The sequence below is a fragment of the Notechis scutatus genome, chromosome 4 (assembly GCF_049901735.1).
Source record: "Notechis scutatus isolate UNSWTSFEM ecotype Mainland chromosome 4, rNotScu1.2, whole genome shotgun sequence".
Lineage (NCBI taxonomy): Eukaryota > Metazoa > Chordata > Lepidosauria > Squamata > Elapidae > Notechis > Notechis scutatus.
This window is the reverse complement of record NC_142012.1, coordinates 17,897,882-17,914,191: the sequence shown is the minus strand read 5'-3', so window position 1 is coordinate 17,914,191 and position 16,310 is coordinate 17,897,882. Positions and strand designations below refer to the sequence as shown.

General features: G+C 39.9%; 1 protein-coding gene across 1 annotated transcript in view; it reads right to left on the bottom strand.

Annotated features, from left to right (window-relative positions):
* Positions 1-16,310, bottom strand: part of GRID2 (glutamate ionotropic receptor delta type subunit 2) — a 1,056,494-nt gene that overhangs the window by 108,262 nt on the left and 931,922 nt on the right. The window contains exon 14 of the mRNA XM_087962873.1: positions 10,425-10,591. Within this exon, the coding sequence (XP_087818999.1) occupies positions 10,425-10,591 (167 nt within the window). The remainder of the gene's footprint in view (positions 1-10,424; positions 10,592-16,310) is intronic.

Sequence of the window (16,310 nt, the reverse complement as noted above, 5' to 3'; positions counted from 1 at the left end):
ACAACGAAACTCTGCCATTGACTATTACCTGCGACGCCTCGCCTTTTGGCGTTGGAGCAATCCTGGCCCACGTATTGCCGAACGGAGCAGAAGCTCCCGTCGCATTTTTCTCACGAACTCTAGCTAAAGCTGAAAGGAATTATAGTCAGCTGGATAAAGAAGCTTTAGCTATTGTGGCTGCAGTTAAAAGATTTCATGAATATGTGTATGGGCGTGCGTTTACAATAATTGTAACTGATCATAAACCACTATTGGGGATTATTGCGGGTAATAAACCAACCCCGTATATATTGTCCCCCAGAATGACTCGTTGGTCTGAATTCTTGGCGGCGTACAACTACACCTTGCAACACCGCCCAGGGAAAGCAATTCTCCACGCTGATGCATTGAGCAGGGCACCACTCCCAGAATCGGTTGAAGATCCAGCCCCGACCATCACAACGCTACAGATTGAGGCCCTGCACGCGCCGCCATTGACTGCGAGGGACATTGCCCTCGAAACAAAATGAGATCCGGTCCTGCAACACATCCTACGCTGGGTCGAGCGTGGGTGGCCAACAGAACAACTATCACCAGAATGGGCGCCCTTTAAAAGCCGCCAAACTGAACTATTTTCCCAAAAAGGCTGCATCTTGTGGGGAGATAGAGTCATAATTCTGGACAAACTGCAACGAACTGTGTTAGCGGTATTGCATGACGGACATCCGGGCATAGTGCGGATGAAAGCACTCGTACGGAGCTATGCCTGGTGGCCGGGAATTGACAAGAGAATCGAGGCCTGGGTCGCTACTTGTCAACGTTGCCAAGACGTCAGTAATGACCCACCTAAAGCAAGCCCAACCGAATGGGACACTCCAAGAGGACCATGGTCCCGTATTCACATTGACTTTGCGGGGCCTACAAAGGGGCACACTTTCCTTATCACAGTCGACGCCTATTCAAACTGGCTCGAGATCCATCGGATGAATACAACTACAACGGACTCAGTTATCAGCAAATTAAATAGACTATTTGCAACACATGGGTTCCCGGACGTTTTGGTCTCGGACAACGGCCCACAGTTCACTGCATTACAATTTGAACAGTATCTTGCTGATCGGGGTATCTGCCATGCGCTAACCTCGCCCGCGCACCCTGCGGCGAACGGACGTGCAGAGCGCATGGTACAGTTTGTAAAAAGACCCTCCACAAAATGGAATTTGGCGACATCGATGAAAAAATCAACCAAATTTTATTATTGCAGCACATTACGCCCCACAGCGTCACCAACAAAACGCCCGCCCGAACTTCTCATGGGCGGAAACTACGATCGCACCTTGACCGACTCCACCCCGCATACGCACCCGAAAAGCCTTTCGGCTCCAGCAGCAAATACCGAGAATTTAAGGTAGGCGATTTAATCTTTGCCAAAAACTTTTCCGGCGACCCTTTATGGATACCCGCAACCGTCACCCAACTCACAGGGCCCAGATCTTACCGCCTGCTAACAGAAGATGGGAGGGTGTGGAAACGCCACATAGACCAACTCCGTTCGAGATTACCACCCAGCGCCCAGGGATCCCCGGGTTCACCAACTGAAGGGGGAGGAAATATCGAGGAAATTGACTTCGATATGACTGATAGCAGGCCAACGGATACCTTACGGCCCAGCGGAGGACCGGCAAGTGAAACGGGGAGGGAGTTGATTTCTCCAGGGGACTTGTACATGGGGGAAACCGAACTACGAAACCCCGAAGAACCATTAGTTAGCAGAGACAACCTCGACGAAAACAGCACGGAAGCACCGTGCAGCGAAACGGAACATAATAGAGACTATCCAAATGCTCCACCGGAACCGGACCTCAGGCAAAACCCGGTGGAGCCACAGAAATCATCCAGACAGACCAAACGGCCTGTCTATCTTGAGGATTTTGTTACAGCTCCCCTCAAACGGAGCCCAAGGGGGAGGGGTATTATGAATCAATAAAGTAACTAATATAAAATGCAAAGTAGGTTTTGAAGGCCTGCACACCTGATTGGTCCTCAAACAACGAACGAGGATTGGTCAGGATGAGGCCACTTCTTATTGGTTATTATTTGAACTTATTGCAAAGACTATTGGTTAATAGGGCAGCAGCCAACCCTATAAAAGGGTTACTGCTGCCCATAGAGTTTGCTCTGTTCTATTCTATTACTGTTATTATTAAAGAGTTGAAGTCACTGGTCAGATGTCTGGTCTCCTTATTCTCCAAACTTAACAATACTATTAAGGAAGATCTAAGTATTTTTTGGAATACTAATGGTGTTCATGATGCAGCTAGATTAGAGACTTTCAAATGTTAACTGCTGAGGTTGTTAATCAGAAAAGGAAACTTGCAGACAAAAGATCTTACTATTTATGACAAAAAAATAAAAGATGGTTCAGTGTTGTTTTTCATCATTAGGAACCAAGAACAAGAAAAACAGTACTCGGACACAATGCAATAATAACTAAATAATATCAATTATACTTTGTGAATAGCTCCATAATATGGTACTTATAAAAAAAATTGATGACTTTCTAGCCAAGTTCAATCTGATCAATGTAAGTAAGATATGCTGCTTATAACTGGAGACTGAATGCCAAAGTTGTAAATAATAAGGAAGATTGTATAATATAGAAAAGAGAAATTAAGGACTTTCATTTATCAGTTTCTGTCAATACAATGATTTTTTCCCCATTGCTAAATACAGTCTTCAAAGAGCTTTCCTAAAGACTTTCCAAGGTTTACATGGCTGCCACAAATACCTATTTCTTTTTAATATTAATGGCTTTCTCAATGATAAGCATTCACCATAATAATTTCTCTTGTTCCTTACCCTATTATAAAAGCAGTTTAAACATCTGGCACTTCACTTTCAAAGAAAGCTCTAACCTGCACTGGACAATCCTAAATATTATTTCCCTAGACATCCTTAACAGTGCTCAAACGATTTAGGAAAATAAGAATTCCAGAATATCCCATTGTCTTCATGTGAATCCTGTACACAGGATAGGAAGCCCCATCTGGGTGGATCATAGCTAAACACACTAGCTCCACATCAACAAAGCAATGATAAAACGTTGCATATTGTACTCTGTCTTTATTTATTTAGCTTATATGCGGAATATATATCAAGAGAAGCTAGGATGTGGTTTTGATACCGGAAAAAGAAACATTGATAGCCTATACTACATGATGGCATTATTTTGATAGCTAAAAATGCAAATGAGCTGCAAGCTCTAGTAAGGAAAATCAATGAGCACAAAATGGCTGCCATTTTAAGCATTGAACTACACCATCCTACATATTTATTTTCTAAAAATAGCATCCAAGTTTCATGTGGGTCCAGAAGCATTATCAGAAGTAAAGGTTAAGACAAAGTCTGGCACTTTGCTTTGCAACAAGCTAGCTTTCTGTTAATTTGTAAAACCAAAAATATCTTAAAATAAAATCAAGAGGCGGGCCTTGGAATTTGATTGGCACTGAGAGAGCTGTCTGCTGACAGGTTTTGGTCATATATGGTCCTGGGATATATATGATTGGTCACTGGGATATTTTGCTTTAAGCAAATGAGGTTCAGGATTGTTACGATGTGGTCTCTTTTCCAACTTTGTTGACATTTCATACTTTTAATTCCAATGATATAGAAGACTGGTAGTAGTACTATGTATATGTATATCTATCTATCTGTATATTTCTCTTCATGTCTCCATCTCTCTTATCTACCTACCTACCTACCTATCTATCCTGTCTATAATCTGTCTGTCTGTTTGTCTGTCTGCCAGCCTGCCTGTCTACATATCTATCCTGTCTGTCTGTCTGTCTGTCTGTCTGTCTGTCTGTCTGTCTGTCTGTCTGTCTGTCTGTCTATCTATCTATCTATCTATCTATCTATCTATCTATCTATCTATCTATCTATCTATCTATCTATCTATCTATCATGCCTTCATTACTTGACCAATCTGGCATTATATAAACAAACAGCATACAGTAGGATCTAATAATTTAAGAAGAGTATGTCTGACAGCTGGATCATAATTTTTACCTATTGCTTGCTTTGAGGAAGACATTGTTGAAAATTATGTACTCATATTTCCAAACCAGATTTGTTGGGATATAGCTTTCCAAATTTTAAGAGTCTGGCTTTAGTGGATACAAATATTGGAACTTGTAGTCTGACCACACTTGGAGAGAGAAAGACTGTTTGGAGTATAGTGAGTCAATTATGAGGGAGAGAAATCTGTGAGTAAGAAAAAGAGGCATGTCCATTAAAGAAAGGAGGAGTAAGAGTAGGAAAAAACTCACTCAGGTGGGCGATATGTATATTCAGTGTTTGCTACTAAGCTAGTTGTATCTCATGATCCTGAAGAAATACAAGGAAGCAAGCATGTACAGATACTCAGAATGTTCTTCCGCACTGTTCATTAAACTGTGCACAGAGGCAGAAGATGCAAAGGAGTCCCTTTAGAGGAAAGTTAATGGCAAACACCAGCTCAGTGAATTATTCTGATCTCTTTAAGACTTTCCAAATGAGTCACAAAATCCTCCCGGCATTTCTCTTCTCTTCCCCAATCGAACAGTTAGGCTAATTTGTATTAGGCTTAATGTGTTTCTTACCCTGAAATGCCAATGATTTGTAAAATCCACCTCAAAATTTGTCCAAGCAAAGTATTTCCCCAGTGTAACTTGTTTTATTAATGATTACCTCCAGTTTCACATCTCTTTCTATTATCTTAATGGAATTTACAAATGGCCTAATGAAGTTTAAGTAATCTTCAAACAAAAAAATGCTGCAGTTACCTCTTGGAGAAGAAAGGAAACCATAACATCTCTAGCTGGGGTAGTATATGAACATAAAGACATCCCCAAATTAAATTAAGATAATTATGTTGGGTAAAATGGCATTTTAGTTCCAGAGTTACCTGATCCTATTAAAATTAAGACTGCAATGCCATATTCAGTCACCCAATCTTATTTCTGCCAAGTGCTGTAAGTAGAGGATGCAAACAATAAAAAATTTAAAGCCCAACAGAAGGCAAACTAATGCTTTTCAGTAGGTTATGAATTAAAAATGTGTGAGTAACATTCTGGGAAGAAAATCTTTCATTGTCATTTTGCCTATTCCATTAAATACACAATTACATTTTCTTTTTTTGGGGGGGGAGGGGGAAATTTGCCATATATGGTAAGAGCCATGGTGATGCAACAGTTAGAATGCAGTGTTGCAGGTAAACTCTGACTGGGTCAAGGTTGATTCAGCCTTCCATCCTTCTGAGGTTGGTAAAATGGGGACCCAGATAGTTGAGGGCAATATGCTGATATTGTAAACTGCTCAAAGAGTGCTTTAAACTTTAAGCTTTCTACCCGGAAAAGCTCACCGGAAGCACTTTTTTATCAAAAAAAGATGGCGGCGCCCAGCAACCAGCGGCCCGGTAAGACTTGTTCCGCGGACCGGTACCGGTCCGCGGACCGGCGGTTGGGGACCCCTGCTTTAAAGCACCATGGAGTGATATATAAGTCAAAGTCAGGGGTGTTAAACTCAAGGCCTGGGGGCTGGATCCAGTGAAACAAACCATCCTGTGGTGCCTCTGCCAGCAAAAATGGCTCGGGGGAGGGGGCATGAGCTCCATTTTCACTGGAGGAGAGTTGCAGAAAGCCTTCGAATTTGCATCCCTGTCCTATGTCATGGTCACATAGGGATGTCCAATATTACAGTATTTCATATCAAAGAAAGCATGATTTTCCTCCTCTTATCTTAAGAAAGAGGGGAGGCATGACTCACGGATGCATTTTAAACAGATCTCCTTCACACGGAAGAATTTGAAGTACTGGAGTGAATGTTTGCTAATTCCACTGAGGGAAAAATATATATATATATATTGCTGCTACTTAGAATTCAGAGGCAGCGATTCAACTTCCTCATCAGAGAGGCAAAGGATGATTTGAAAAACCCACATGAGAGCAGTCATGGAAAACTGTGCCAAGGGAGCTATGAAAACCCTCTCTCACAAGAATGCTTCCCATTGATGCATCTGCTTGCCAAAAACTGCTTTCCACTTTATAATCAGCAACATTCCTACTGGCCCTTTCTGCAACTATGGCCGGTCTCTTAAGGCTCAGTTCTCAATACTGATCATCTAATTATTTTCTCATTATGCTAATAACTCTCATCTTTAGTCTCTTCTAACTCTAGAGTTCTCTCAACATCTGCTCATCCAGGGATTCAGCTCAATATTAAGTAAGCCACTACACTAATGTACCTGGATGCAAATTTAATATTTTTTCAGATTAAAATCTGCACCCTACATCGATTTCCAAATGTATAGAAAGGATACATGTGCATTTTATGAATAGTCCATTCATGGCTAAATTATAGGAAAAATAAGAATAGTGAACAGGAAAAGATAGAATCCATGATGCATGTGCTTTGAATATAAAAATGCTATATGCTTAGAAGATGCTAATTATCCATATACTTGCATGGTAATGTATACCATATGTAAATATTCCACTGGAATTCTCTTTAATTTTTCAGCCTTTAGGATCTATCAATATTTGTGCACTTGGTTAGAGGGGGGTGTCAAATTCACAGAATCACATTTATCATCATGTAATGTATCATGACTTCCCTCCTTTGCTAAACGGGGGGTGGGTGGGCGTGGCTAGCAGTTGATGCATCTGGCCCATGGGCCGTGAGTTTGACACCCCTGGGCTAGAGTATTTGCCACTAAAAAGCTAATTTTAGATCAGATAAAATTGTGAATATGTACAGCCTGAATTATAATAAGAAAACCCTAGTATAGGTCACTGCATTTTGCTTCAGTAAATACAGTTCCACTAGACATGAAGTACAAAGGACCAAACTAGATAATATAGGGGCGATACACACACACACATGCACACACACACACACACACTAATTATCAACCCTCAAGTGAACCTGGCTGAAGACATCTTGTGTGGCTATTGTGTTGCCACACAATAGAGGGAGGCGGAAAGTAGCTAGATGGGGTTTTGTAGCCAAAACAATAAAACTTTCCCGTGGGAACCAAGGACATTCTCAGAGGTGGCTAGCCAGAGGAAGAGTGAAGTAACCAAGCAACCAGCCAGCACCTTGATTGGACAGCATGACCAGTGACTTGTGGGAAAGGGGAAATGTTTAATTAAGTGAAAGCCTTGGGAACTTTTAGAGTTGGCTTTCACCAGTCGTGCAAATATGATGTATCTAATAAAACTGTTCTTTGAGGAATTTGCCTGCCTCAGAGCAGGGATGGGATTCTACCGGTTCTGTCTGGTTCTGTAGAACCAGTAGCTCTGAAGAGCAGCAGACATAGAACTGGTTCTATGTCTGTCGCTGTTTTGGCCCACCCGCCCGCCTGGGCTCTTACCCAGGGGTAAGATTCAAATTTTTTAACAACCGGTTCTGTGGGCATGGCTTAGTAGGTGGGTGTGGTTTAGTGGTCATGTGACTGGGTGGATGTGGCTTGGTGGCCAAGTTATTGGCTGGGCGTGGCCAACTCAATATCACTCACATTGAGGCATGCATGTCCTCGCCTGGCCTCTCATGACTGTGGGGATGCTGCAACAGTCGTAAGTGTGAAAAATGGTCATAAGTCACTTTTTCAGTGCCATTGTAACTTTGAATGATCACTCCACACAAGCAAAGTACCAGCAAAGGATGGGAAAAAAATCCAAAGAAATTCCTGAGACAGGAAGTCTAGTTCCTGCCAAGAATGTAATAAGGGTTAACAGAGAGGCAGTTTCTGTAAGCAACACCAGAATGTTTCCCTTCCTTCCTTCTTTACAGGATTAGGCCAGTAATTTCTTCTGACAACCAGTTCTCCAAACTGCTTAGAATGTTAACAACCTGTTCTAGCGAATAGGTGCAAACTGGTAGAATTCCACCCCTGCTCTTACCTGACCTTTATTTCCTGCTTTTTCAACCTCAGCTGGTTTGCGCGGCACAGCTGCGGTTGAAAAAGCAGGAAAAAATGCTTTTTCAAATGCTGCGCACCTGTGCAAAGCGCTGCTCAGCTGTCCAGGTTGCAAGCTGACAACATTTCACACATGCGTACAAAATGTAAATCACCGAACTGGTAGTTATACAAATCAGATCCCATCCTTGCCTCAGAGTTCTACTTTCTGCAGGTGCATTACTTGGAACACTGACAATAATATAATATAATATAATGTAATGTAATGTAATGTAATGTAATGTAATGTAATATAATTCATGAATATCAAAGATATCAGATGAGAAAAAAGAGCAAAGCGATTAAGGAAAACAGGTAAAAAAATTATCTTGCTTTCTGTGTATTTTGCAGATATAAATCACATGAAAACAAAGGTCTGTTAAACAGGCTGAAAGTGATAAACTTAATAAAGCTGCAGTACAAGAAATACCTTTTGCTGTTTTTTGAATCCATTTCTGTAGAAAATAATGTTAGCAGAGTCACATAAAAGACTTCCTTGTTTAACAGAATAGTCTGAGAAAAACTTAAACATTCAACACAATAACAAGACATATAAAGCCACCCTGCGTTATGCAGTGACTTGTAACACAGATTACAATCTTAATATGATAAAAAATGATGGCTGCTCAGCATGAGACCTCACGGTGAAGCTGCTGTGGCACAATATATGCTAATATTATAATATATGCATATTTCTAAGGGCAGTTTAGAAAAGAGGCATGAGACAATGCAAAATTTATTCAAGGGCATGATTTACAACTCTATGGGAGATAAGTAAAGCTATGGTTTGAACTTCAAGATGTTCAGGTTTCGTTCTGCTTTTTTGTGCCTACTCATCCTTCCAATTTGCTGTTGTTTATTTATTGCAGGCAAGACCCATACAAAAGCAATATACAAAAGGGCTAAGCATAACCATATAAGCACCATCCCAATTAAAATGATAAGAATATTTATGAGGTAATTTTAGAAAATATAAACAACACAACAAGAATTAATTACTTAGTTCCACATCTCCTACTTTTGAAATGACTGCTGTTCAGATTACAGGCTTCTGTTATATATGTCATTTTACTGTAGAATCTGACTAATGCATTAATTCCATAAATCAACCCTGCAATCCAAACCCACTAGAAATTAGTCTCTTACATGTTTTTCCAGTACTGCCAAAAATTAGCAATAGACATGATGCCACCTTGGTTGTTGTCCTCTGTGTTATAGATATGTTGGCTTACAGTGATAGAACAATAGCACTAACTATTTTGACAGCACAATATCAACAATCGAATAGAATAAGAATAAGAATAGAATAAGAACAGAATAGAATAACAGAGTTGGAAGGAACCTTGGAGATCTTCTAGTCCAACCACCGGCTCTAAATTCTAAAGCAAGGTCTGTAAATTCAATTTATACTACCATATAAAGTCCTTTTTACAGATTCCAGAGAAGCAATAAACTATCCTTTGTCCATTCACATATTATGCCAATACATGGTCAATCTTTTTATCCATAGAAACCTATATTCACTCCTAAAGAAACCTCTAGAAATCTATATTCACAATCTATATGCACCTCTTTTGCAGTCGTCCTATATAAACACCAGCCCTTGATAGAGCTTTTTTCTTTCTCTTTTACAGAAAGCACATTGACATGACTTTACAATTTTGAACCACTGTTTCAAATAGAACTGGGACTAGCCATTGCTGATATCCAGTTCATCTTTAACAAAGTGAGTAAAATACAGTTACAATATTGAGATCTGGATGAGGCAAGATCCATGTTTCAAGTTTCCCATGTTAGTGCCATGGGAAACTTGTCAAAATATTAGGCAACTTGTCAAAATATTTGAGCACCCATAAGGATACGGTCCAAAAAGGAAAGATGATTTTAATGATGGTACAATCCAAACTCTCTCTCTTTTTAAATCTAACCTCATAATCCAGTGGTTCTCAATCTTTCCTTCATCACGGATTTTCTTTAAATACTTTTTGTAGCTGTGGATCAGGGCCATGGACCCCCCCCCCAGATTTAACTCAAGATTTAAAACATAACATTTCTTCAAGCCTTTGCTGATCCTCTACAATAACATTGTAGTCTCCAAAAGTCTGTGGACCACAGGTTGAGAACCACTGTCATAATCTTCTCTACTGCTGTCCCTTTTCTATGCTTTCCAGCTCTTTACCATTGTCTTCTGAACACATACAAGCATGTTTTTAAAAAAATTCTAGCAAAAAATTGACAATTCCCACCCTTACCCCCAATCAAAATTGGCACGATTCTCTTGAGCTGTTTTATGGTCAACTACCATATAAACCATCCTCAGCTTTATTGTTCTTATGGTACCATCGTAATTATGCTCCAATGCATTCAGGTATAAATAAGGGGATATCTTTTCTGGCACAAACAAAACCAAAAGTCTCAGACAACTTTGGTATTCTTCTAACAACAATACCTCTGTGAGAAGACATCTCTGTAGGGGCTTCCATGCTGAAGAGCAATTCCGTATCCTCGATCCGCAATAGTATTTCCAACGGTGTAGAAGGAACAATCTGGATCATTTAGAGCAACGTATTCCAAAACTGCAGCATCCCAAACAAAGGCGTAATTTCCATATTTGACCTGAAACCACAAAAGAAAATAAATGACTCAATTTTGCTTTGAATGTTTTTTTGGGAAAAAAAAAACAGTTATGAACCAAAGCAGTAATACTCTTTACAAGCTATTTGAAAGAGTGGGAGGGTTTATAGCATCATTTTCAGTGAAATGAAAATGAAAAATATCCCAGCCAGAAACCTGTTTCTTTTATAGGCCAACCTTGTTTCATTAAACCTAAGTGGCCAACGGTAAAGGAAGAGTTAGGCTAGCACAATTCATGCAAAATTGTCCTTGATACTGATTCAGAAGATACAATTAATGCTGAATACAATGGCCAGGTTATTAACTGGCCTGTCAACTATATTAAAATATATACATGGGTTGCCTCTTTGTGACTAAACCAGGTTCAAAGTCCAAGGTATTATTAGACGAAGTTCTAAACAACTCAATTACACCAGCCCCCAAGCTATTGCAATCTTCACGGATGCTACCACTTGGGATGATTTATGCAAATGTTAATGGAAGTGGCACCAATTCCGTCAATGATGTTCTCTCTGCTAGCATTCCAGTCCTAATTGGTCATATGTTTAAGTGTTTTCATGGCTTCCTTTTATTCCTTGACATTGTTTCATAACATCACTGTAACATACTTAGAGAAGACCAGTAAATAATAAGTAGAAACCTCATATTTTAAATAAATAAATATTGAAGTGCACTGTATTGGAAAGAATGTTCCATCTAGGTAGTTTAGATATAGACTATAACTATAGACGTAGTTTAGATCTCTGGGTCACAAGTGCTGGCAGGAAGTAGGTAACCTTGAGCAATCTAAGCAGCTCTGAACCCGCTTAATGCTTCTGTGGAAGATCCCCAGGGTTGTAGATTAAATTGGAAGACGCCCTAGGGAAAGATGCAAGCAAATCACTTTCATAGTGTTGCTAAGCAAATAACATGGATAAGTGAAGGAGAGCCTTAGTCAAGGGAGAATCCATTCATTTATTCTATATGTTCATCAAGATGCTATGTCCCGTCCTGAAGACTTAGGTTGTGTTATATCAGGGATGTCAAACTCAAGGCTTGCAGGCCAGATCTGGCCTGCGGGATGCTTAGATCTGGCCCACAGGGCTGCCCTGGAAACAGTGAAGGACCGGCCTATGGTGCTTTTTCCAGAGAAAATGGAGCATGCGGCCCTCCTGAGCTCTGTTTTTGCTGGCAGAGCACTTGGGCTGTAACAGGTACCTCTGGCACAAGTGACGTCGATCTGGCCACACCCACCCTGCCATGCCCACCCTGGCCCCCAAGGTCAAACACAACCCTGATGTGGCCCTCAATGAAATCGAGTTTTACACTCCTGCTTTATATGAAGCAACTATTTATTGTCTTCTCAGCTTCCAACACTTCTAAGTATGTGCTGGAATTCTAAGTTAAGAGAACAATATTTACTTTAAAAGAAAATCCATAATGACAAAACCATATTTTTGAACAAAAAAAAATGTTAAAATCTCATCCCCATGATGAATTCTTCCTTCACTTCATCTATAAAATACATCAATGTCTATATATCTTGCACAACCCAACCCATGTTTTGCCTTCCAATACCATTGGCGGGGCTGTGGAAATGACATTGTGACTTATTATGGTTCGTCACAGATTTCAGCCAACAAGTTTAGACTTGGATTTGGCATTTTTATTTTATTTTATTGACCGAAGATGATTTTGTCAACGCAATGGTGTTCATGTGGTGCTCCAGTTGTTTTGGGATGATACTCAGGGAACCTAGGTAGTGATTGACTTAGGACCACCATTGAGCCCAAAATTTCTGTTGCTAAGCAAGACAGTTATTGAGTTTTGTTTCATTTTGTAACCTTTCCTGCCACAGTCGTTAATTTAATCACTGCACTTGTTAAGTTAGTAACGGTAATTAAGTGAATCTGGCTTCCCCACTGAGTTTGCTTCTCAGAAAGTTGCAAATGGTGATCACATGACCCTTCAGATTAACAGAGTTGGAAGGGACCTTGTAGGTCATCTAGTCCAACCACCCACCAAAGCAGGAAACCCTACACCATTTCTAACAAATGACACTCCAATCTCTTCTTGAAAGCCTCCAGTGATGAATTATTGAGTCTATCATCTAAACTTCTATAACTGTCTGGTTTGGTTCTGCAAGCCAACAGGACAGACACAGATTTCAGAGGATAATTAGGACTGCAGAAAAAGCAATTACTACCCACCTGCCTTCAATTGAGAACCTGTATACTGCTCGAGTCAAAAAGAGAGCTGTGAAAATATTTACAGACCCCTCACATCCCGGACATAAACTGTTTCAACTCCTTCCCTCAAAATGGCGCTATAGAGCACTGCACACCAGAACAGCTAGACACAAGAACAGGTTTTTCCCCAAAAGCCATCACTCTGCTGAACAAATAATTCCCTCAACACTGTTCAACTATTACAAAGTGTGCACTACTATTATTGTTAATCTTCTCATATCTCCTTATCACCCATCCCCTCCCACTTGTGATTGTAGGACTGTAACATTGTTGCTTGTATCCTTACGATTTATATTGACTGTTTCCTCATATGATTTAATTGCTGATTGTACCCTATGACTATCATTAAGTGTTGTACATTATGATTCTTGATTCTTAATGAATGTATCTTTTCTTTTAGGTATACTGAGAGCATTTACACCAAGACAAATTCCTTGTGTGTCCAATCACACTTGGCCAATAAAATATTCTATCTTATCTATCTATCTTATGAAGCTCCCACAACTTCCGAAGGCAACTTCTGTTCCATTGGTTGATTGTTCTCACTCTCAGAAAATTTCTCCTTATTTCTAGGTTGGGACACTGTAAATGTCATAAAAATACATGCCAGTTTCCAAGCATCTGAATTTTAATCATGTGACCACAGAGGTGCTACAATAGTCAAAGTGCGAATGCTTATAAGTTGAAGACTACCTATACTATTGATAATATCTTTACTTTCTTTGGCCATACTCATTCCCCTCTATTTGCAGGTCTTTGTTTATTTTTATTTATTTATTTTTATTTGTCAATTGCTTACAAGATAATAGGTATAAGTAAAATACATGGATACATATAAGAAAAAAAAAAGAAACCATAGGACAGGGATGGTAGGCACATTGGTGCGCTTATGCATGCACCCTACAGACCTCTTAGGAAAGGGGTGAGGTCAATAGTAGACAGTCTAAGGTTAAAGTTTTTGGGCTTTGGGGAAGTAACCATAGAGTCAGGTAGAGTATTCCAGACATTGACTACTCTGTTGCTGAAGTTGTATTCCTGCAATCAAGTTTGGTGCGATTAATCTTGAGTTTGTACCTATTGTTTGCTCTTGTGTTGTTATGGTTGAAGCTGAAGTATTCATTGACAGGTAGAACATTGCAATGTATAATTTTATATACTATACTTAGATCGGACCGAAGGCGGAGTTGTTCTAGATTTTCTAGATCTAGAATTTCGAGTCTGGTGGCATAAGGTATTCTGCAACGAGTAGAGGAGTGGAGAACTCTTCTTGTGAAATATTTCTGGACTTTCTCAACTGTGTTAATATCAGATACGTAATGTGGGTTCCAGACTGATGAGCTGTATTCGAGTATTGGTCTAGCAAATGTTTTGTATGCTCTAGTAGTTCATGATTTTCTCTCATTCTGTCTCTTCTCTTCTATTCCTGTTTCCAGCTATTGCAACCTATACTATCCAAACTATTCTGTCTTTCTTATGGACAATTGTTGCATTTGGTCTCTTATTTGGCAGGTGTTGTCTGTTTGAATTCGACAATCCCAGAGCACGTAGCTTTTTCATTTTGTATTACTTTGTCTATTTTGTGGTTCCCAACTGTTCATGCTTTCAGGTAAGCCTCCTTCTTGTCTTCAGTGTGCTTGATTTTGTCAGCTTGAGGGATGCTTGGGTATTTGAAGTGATCCTCTTCATCCAGACCCTTGATGTTATTTCCATAGGCATCTTGATCTCTTCAGTTCTCACTATTTTCCCCCAAGTTGATAGTGAAAGTAGCCCATTTGTCCAGTCCAAATACCATTGGAATGTCTTATCTGTATATAAGGGATAGTGTTGAGCAGGAATTCTATTTCAGATGGTGGTTTTTTATGCAGTTTCAAATTGTCTATGTAAAGGAGGTGGGATAGCATAGAAGATTTCTTGTTGTTTGATAGCCATGGCCCAATTTTATTCAGTGCTGTTATTTCTAGGCTCTTTATTATCTAAGCATGTAGTAAGGGATTGAATGCCTTCTTGTGATCCATCAATGCTACATTCAGGTTGGCTTTCCTTCCCTTGCAGTTTTCCATAATTATATCAATTACGAGCTGACCTTTTATTCCTCTGCTGTTTGAGCAGTTTCATTTCCACTCAAGAGGAAAGAGCTTGTTTTCAACTAAATTCTGTTGGGCTGCATCAAAGTGTTCCAATATCAAAGGGCTGCCACCAAGAAGAGGGGTTCGATCTATTCTACAAATCACCTGTAGGTAGGACAAGAAGCAATGGATGAAAACTAAGGAATTTGTTTCGGTAGATTTGAAAGAAAGAAAAAATGGAGCTGTTTTGTATTTAAAGCTCCCGTCCCAAACTTACACTGATTGATGACTTTGGCATGAAACTTAATTTACGGGGAGTTAAGAATTTGATATTAAGGGATTTTTGCCCCAAATGAAATAAATCAGCATTTTATAAGAAAATGTCAGAGTTTGCAGCAATCCAACTAGCACACAAGTAAATAATTCAGTAGGATTCATTTATAGAAGAAACTTCTTTATATACAATAATATACAGTAGATGTATACAATACCATGCAGCAGAAGCCAGAACCAGAACTCAGAATCCAGAAGTCATAATCACGGAAGCAATATAAACACAGAAGCAATATATTACAGAGGTAAGATCCAAGGTCAAACTAACTCATAGAACTCATAGATAGATAGATAGATAGATAGATAGATAGATAGATAGATAGATAGATAGATAGATATACACTGCTCAAAAAAAATGAAGGGAACACAAAAATAAGACATCCTAGGTCTGAATGAATGAAATATTCTTATTAAATACTTTGTTCATTACATAGTCGAATGTGCTGACAACAAAATGACACAAAAATTATCAATGGAAATCAAATTTAGCAACCCATGGAGGTCTGGATTTGGAGTTACACTCAAAATTAAAGTGGAAAAAAACACTACAGGCTGATCCAACTTTGATGTAATGTCCTTCAAACAAGTCAAAATGAGGCTCAGTAGTGTGTGTGTGGCCTCCACGTGCCTGTATGACCTCCCTACAATGCCTGGGCATGCCCCTGATGAGGTGGCGGATAGTCTCCTGAGGGATCTCCTCCCACACCTGGACTAAAGCATCCCCCAATTCCTGGACAGTATGTGGTGCAACATGGCATTGGTGGATGGAGCGAGACATGATGTCCTAGATGTGCTCAATTGGATTTAGGTCTGGGGAACGGGCGGGCCAGTCCATAGTATCAATGCCTTCGTCTTGCAGGAACTGCTTACACACTCCAGCCACATGAGGTCTAGCATTGTCTTGCATTATGAGGAACACAGGGCCAACCGCACCAGCATATGGTCTCACAAGGGGTCTGAGGATCTCATCTCGGTACCTAATGGCAGTCAGGCTATCTCTGGCGAACACATGGAGGGCTGTGCGGCCCCCTAAAGAAATGCCACACCACACCATTACTGACCCATTGCCAAACC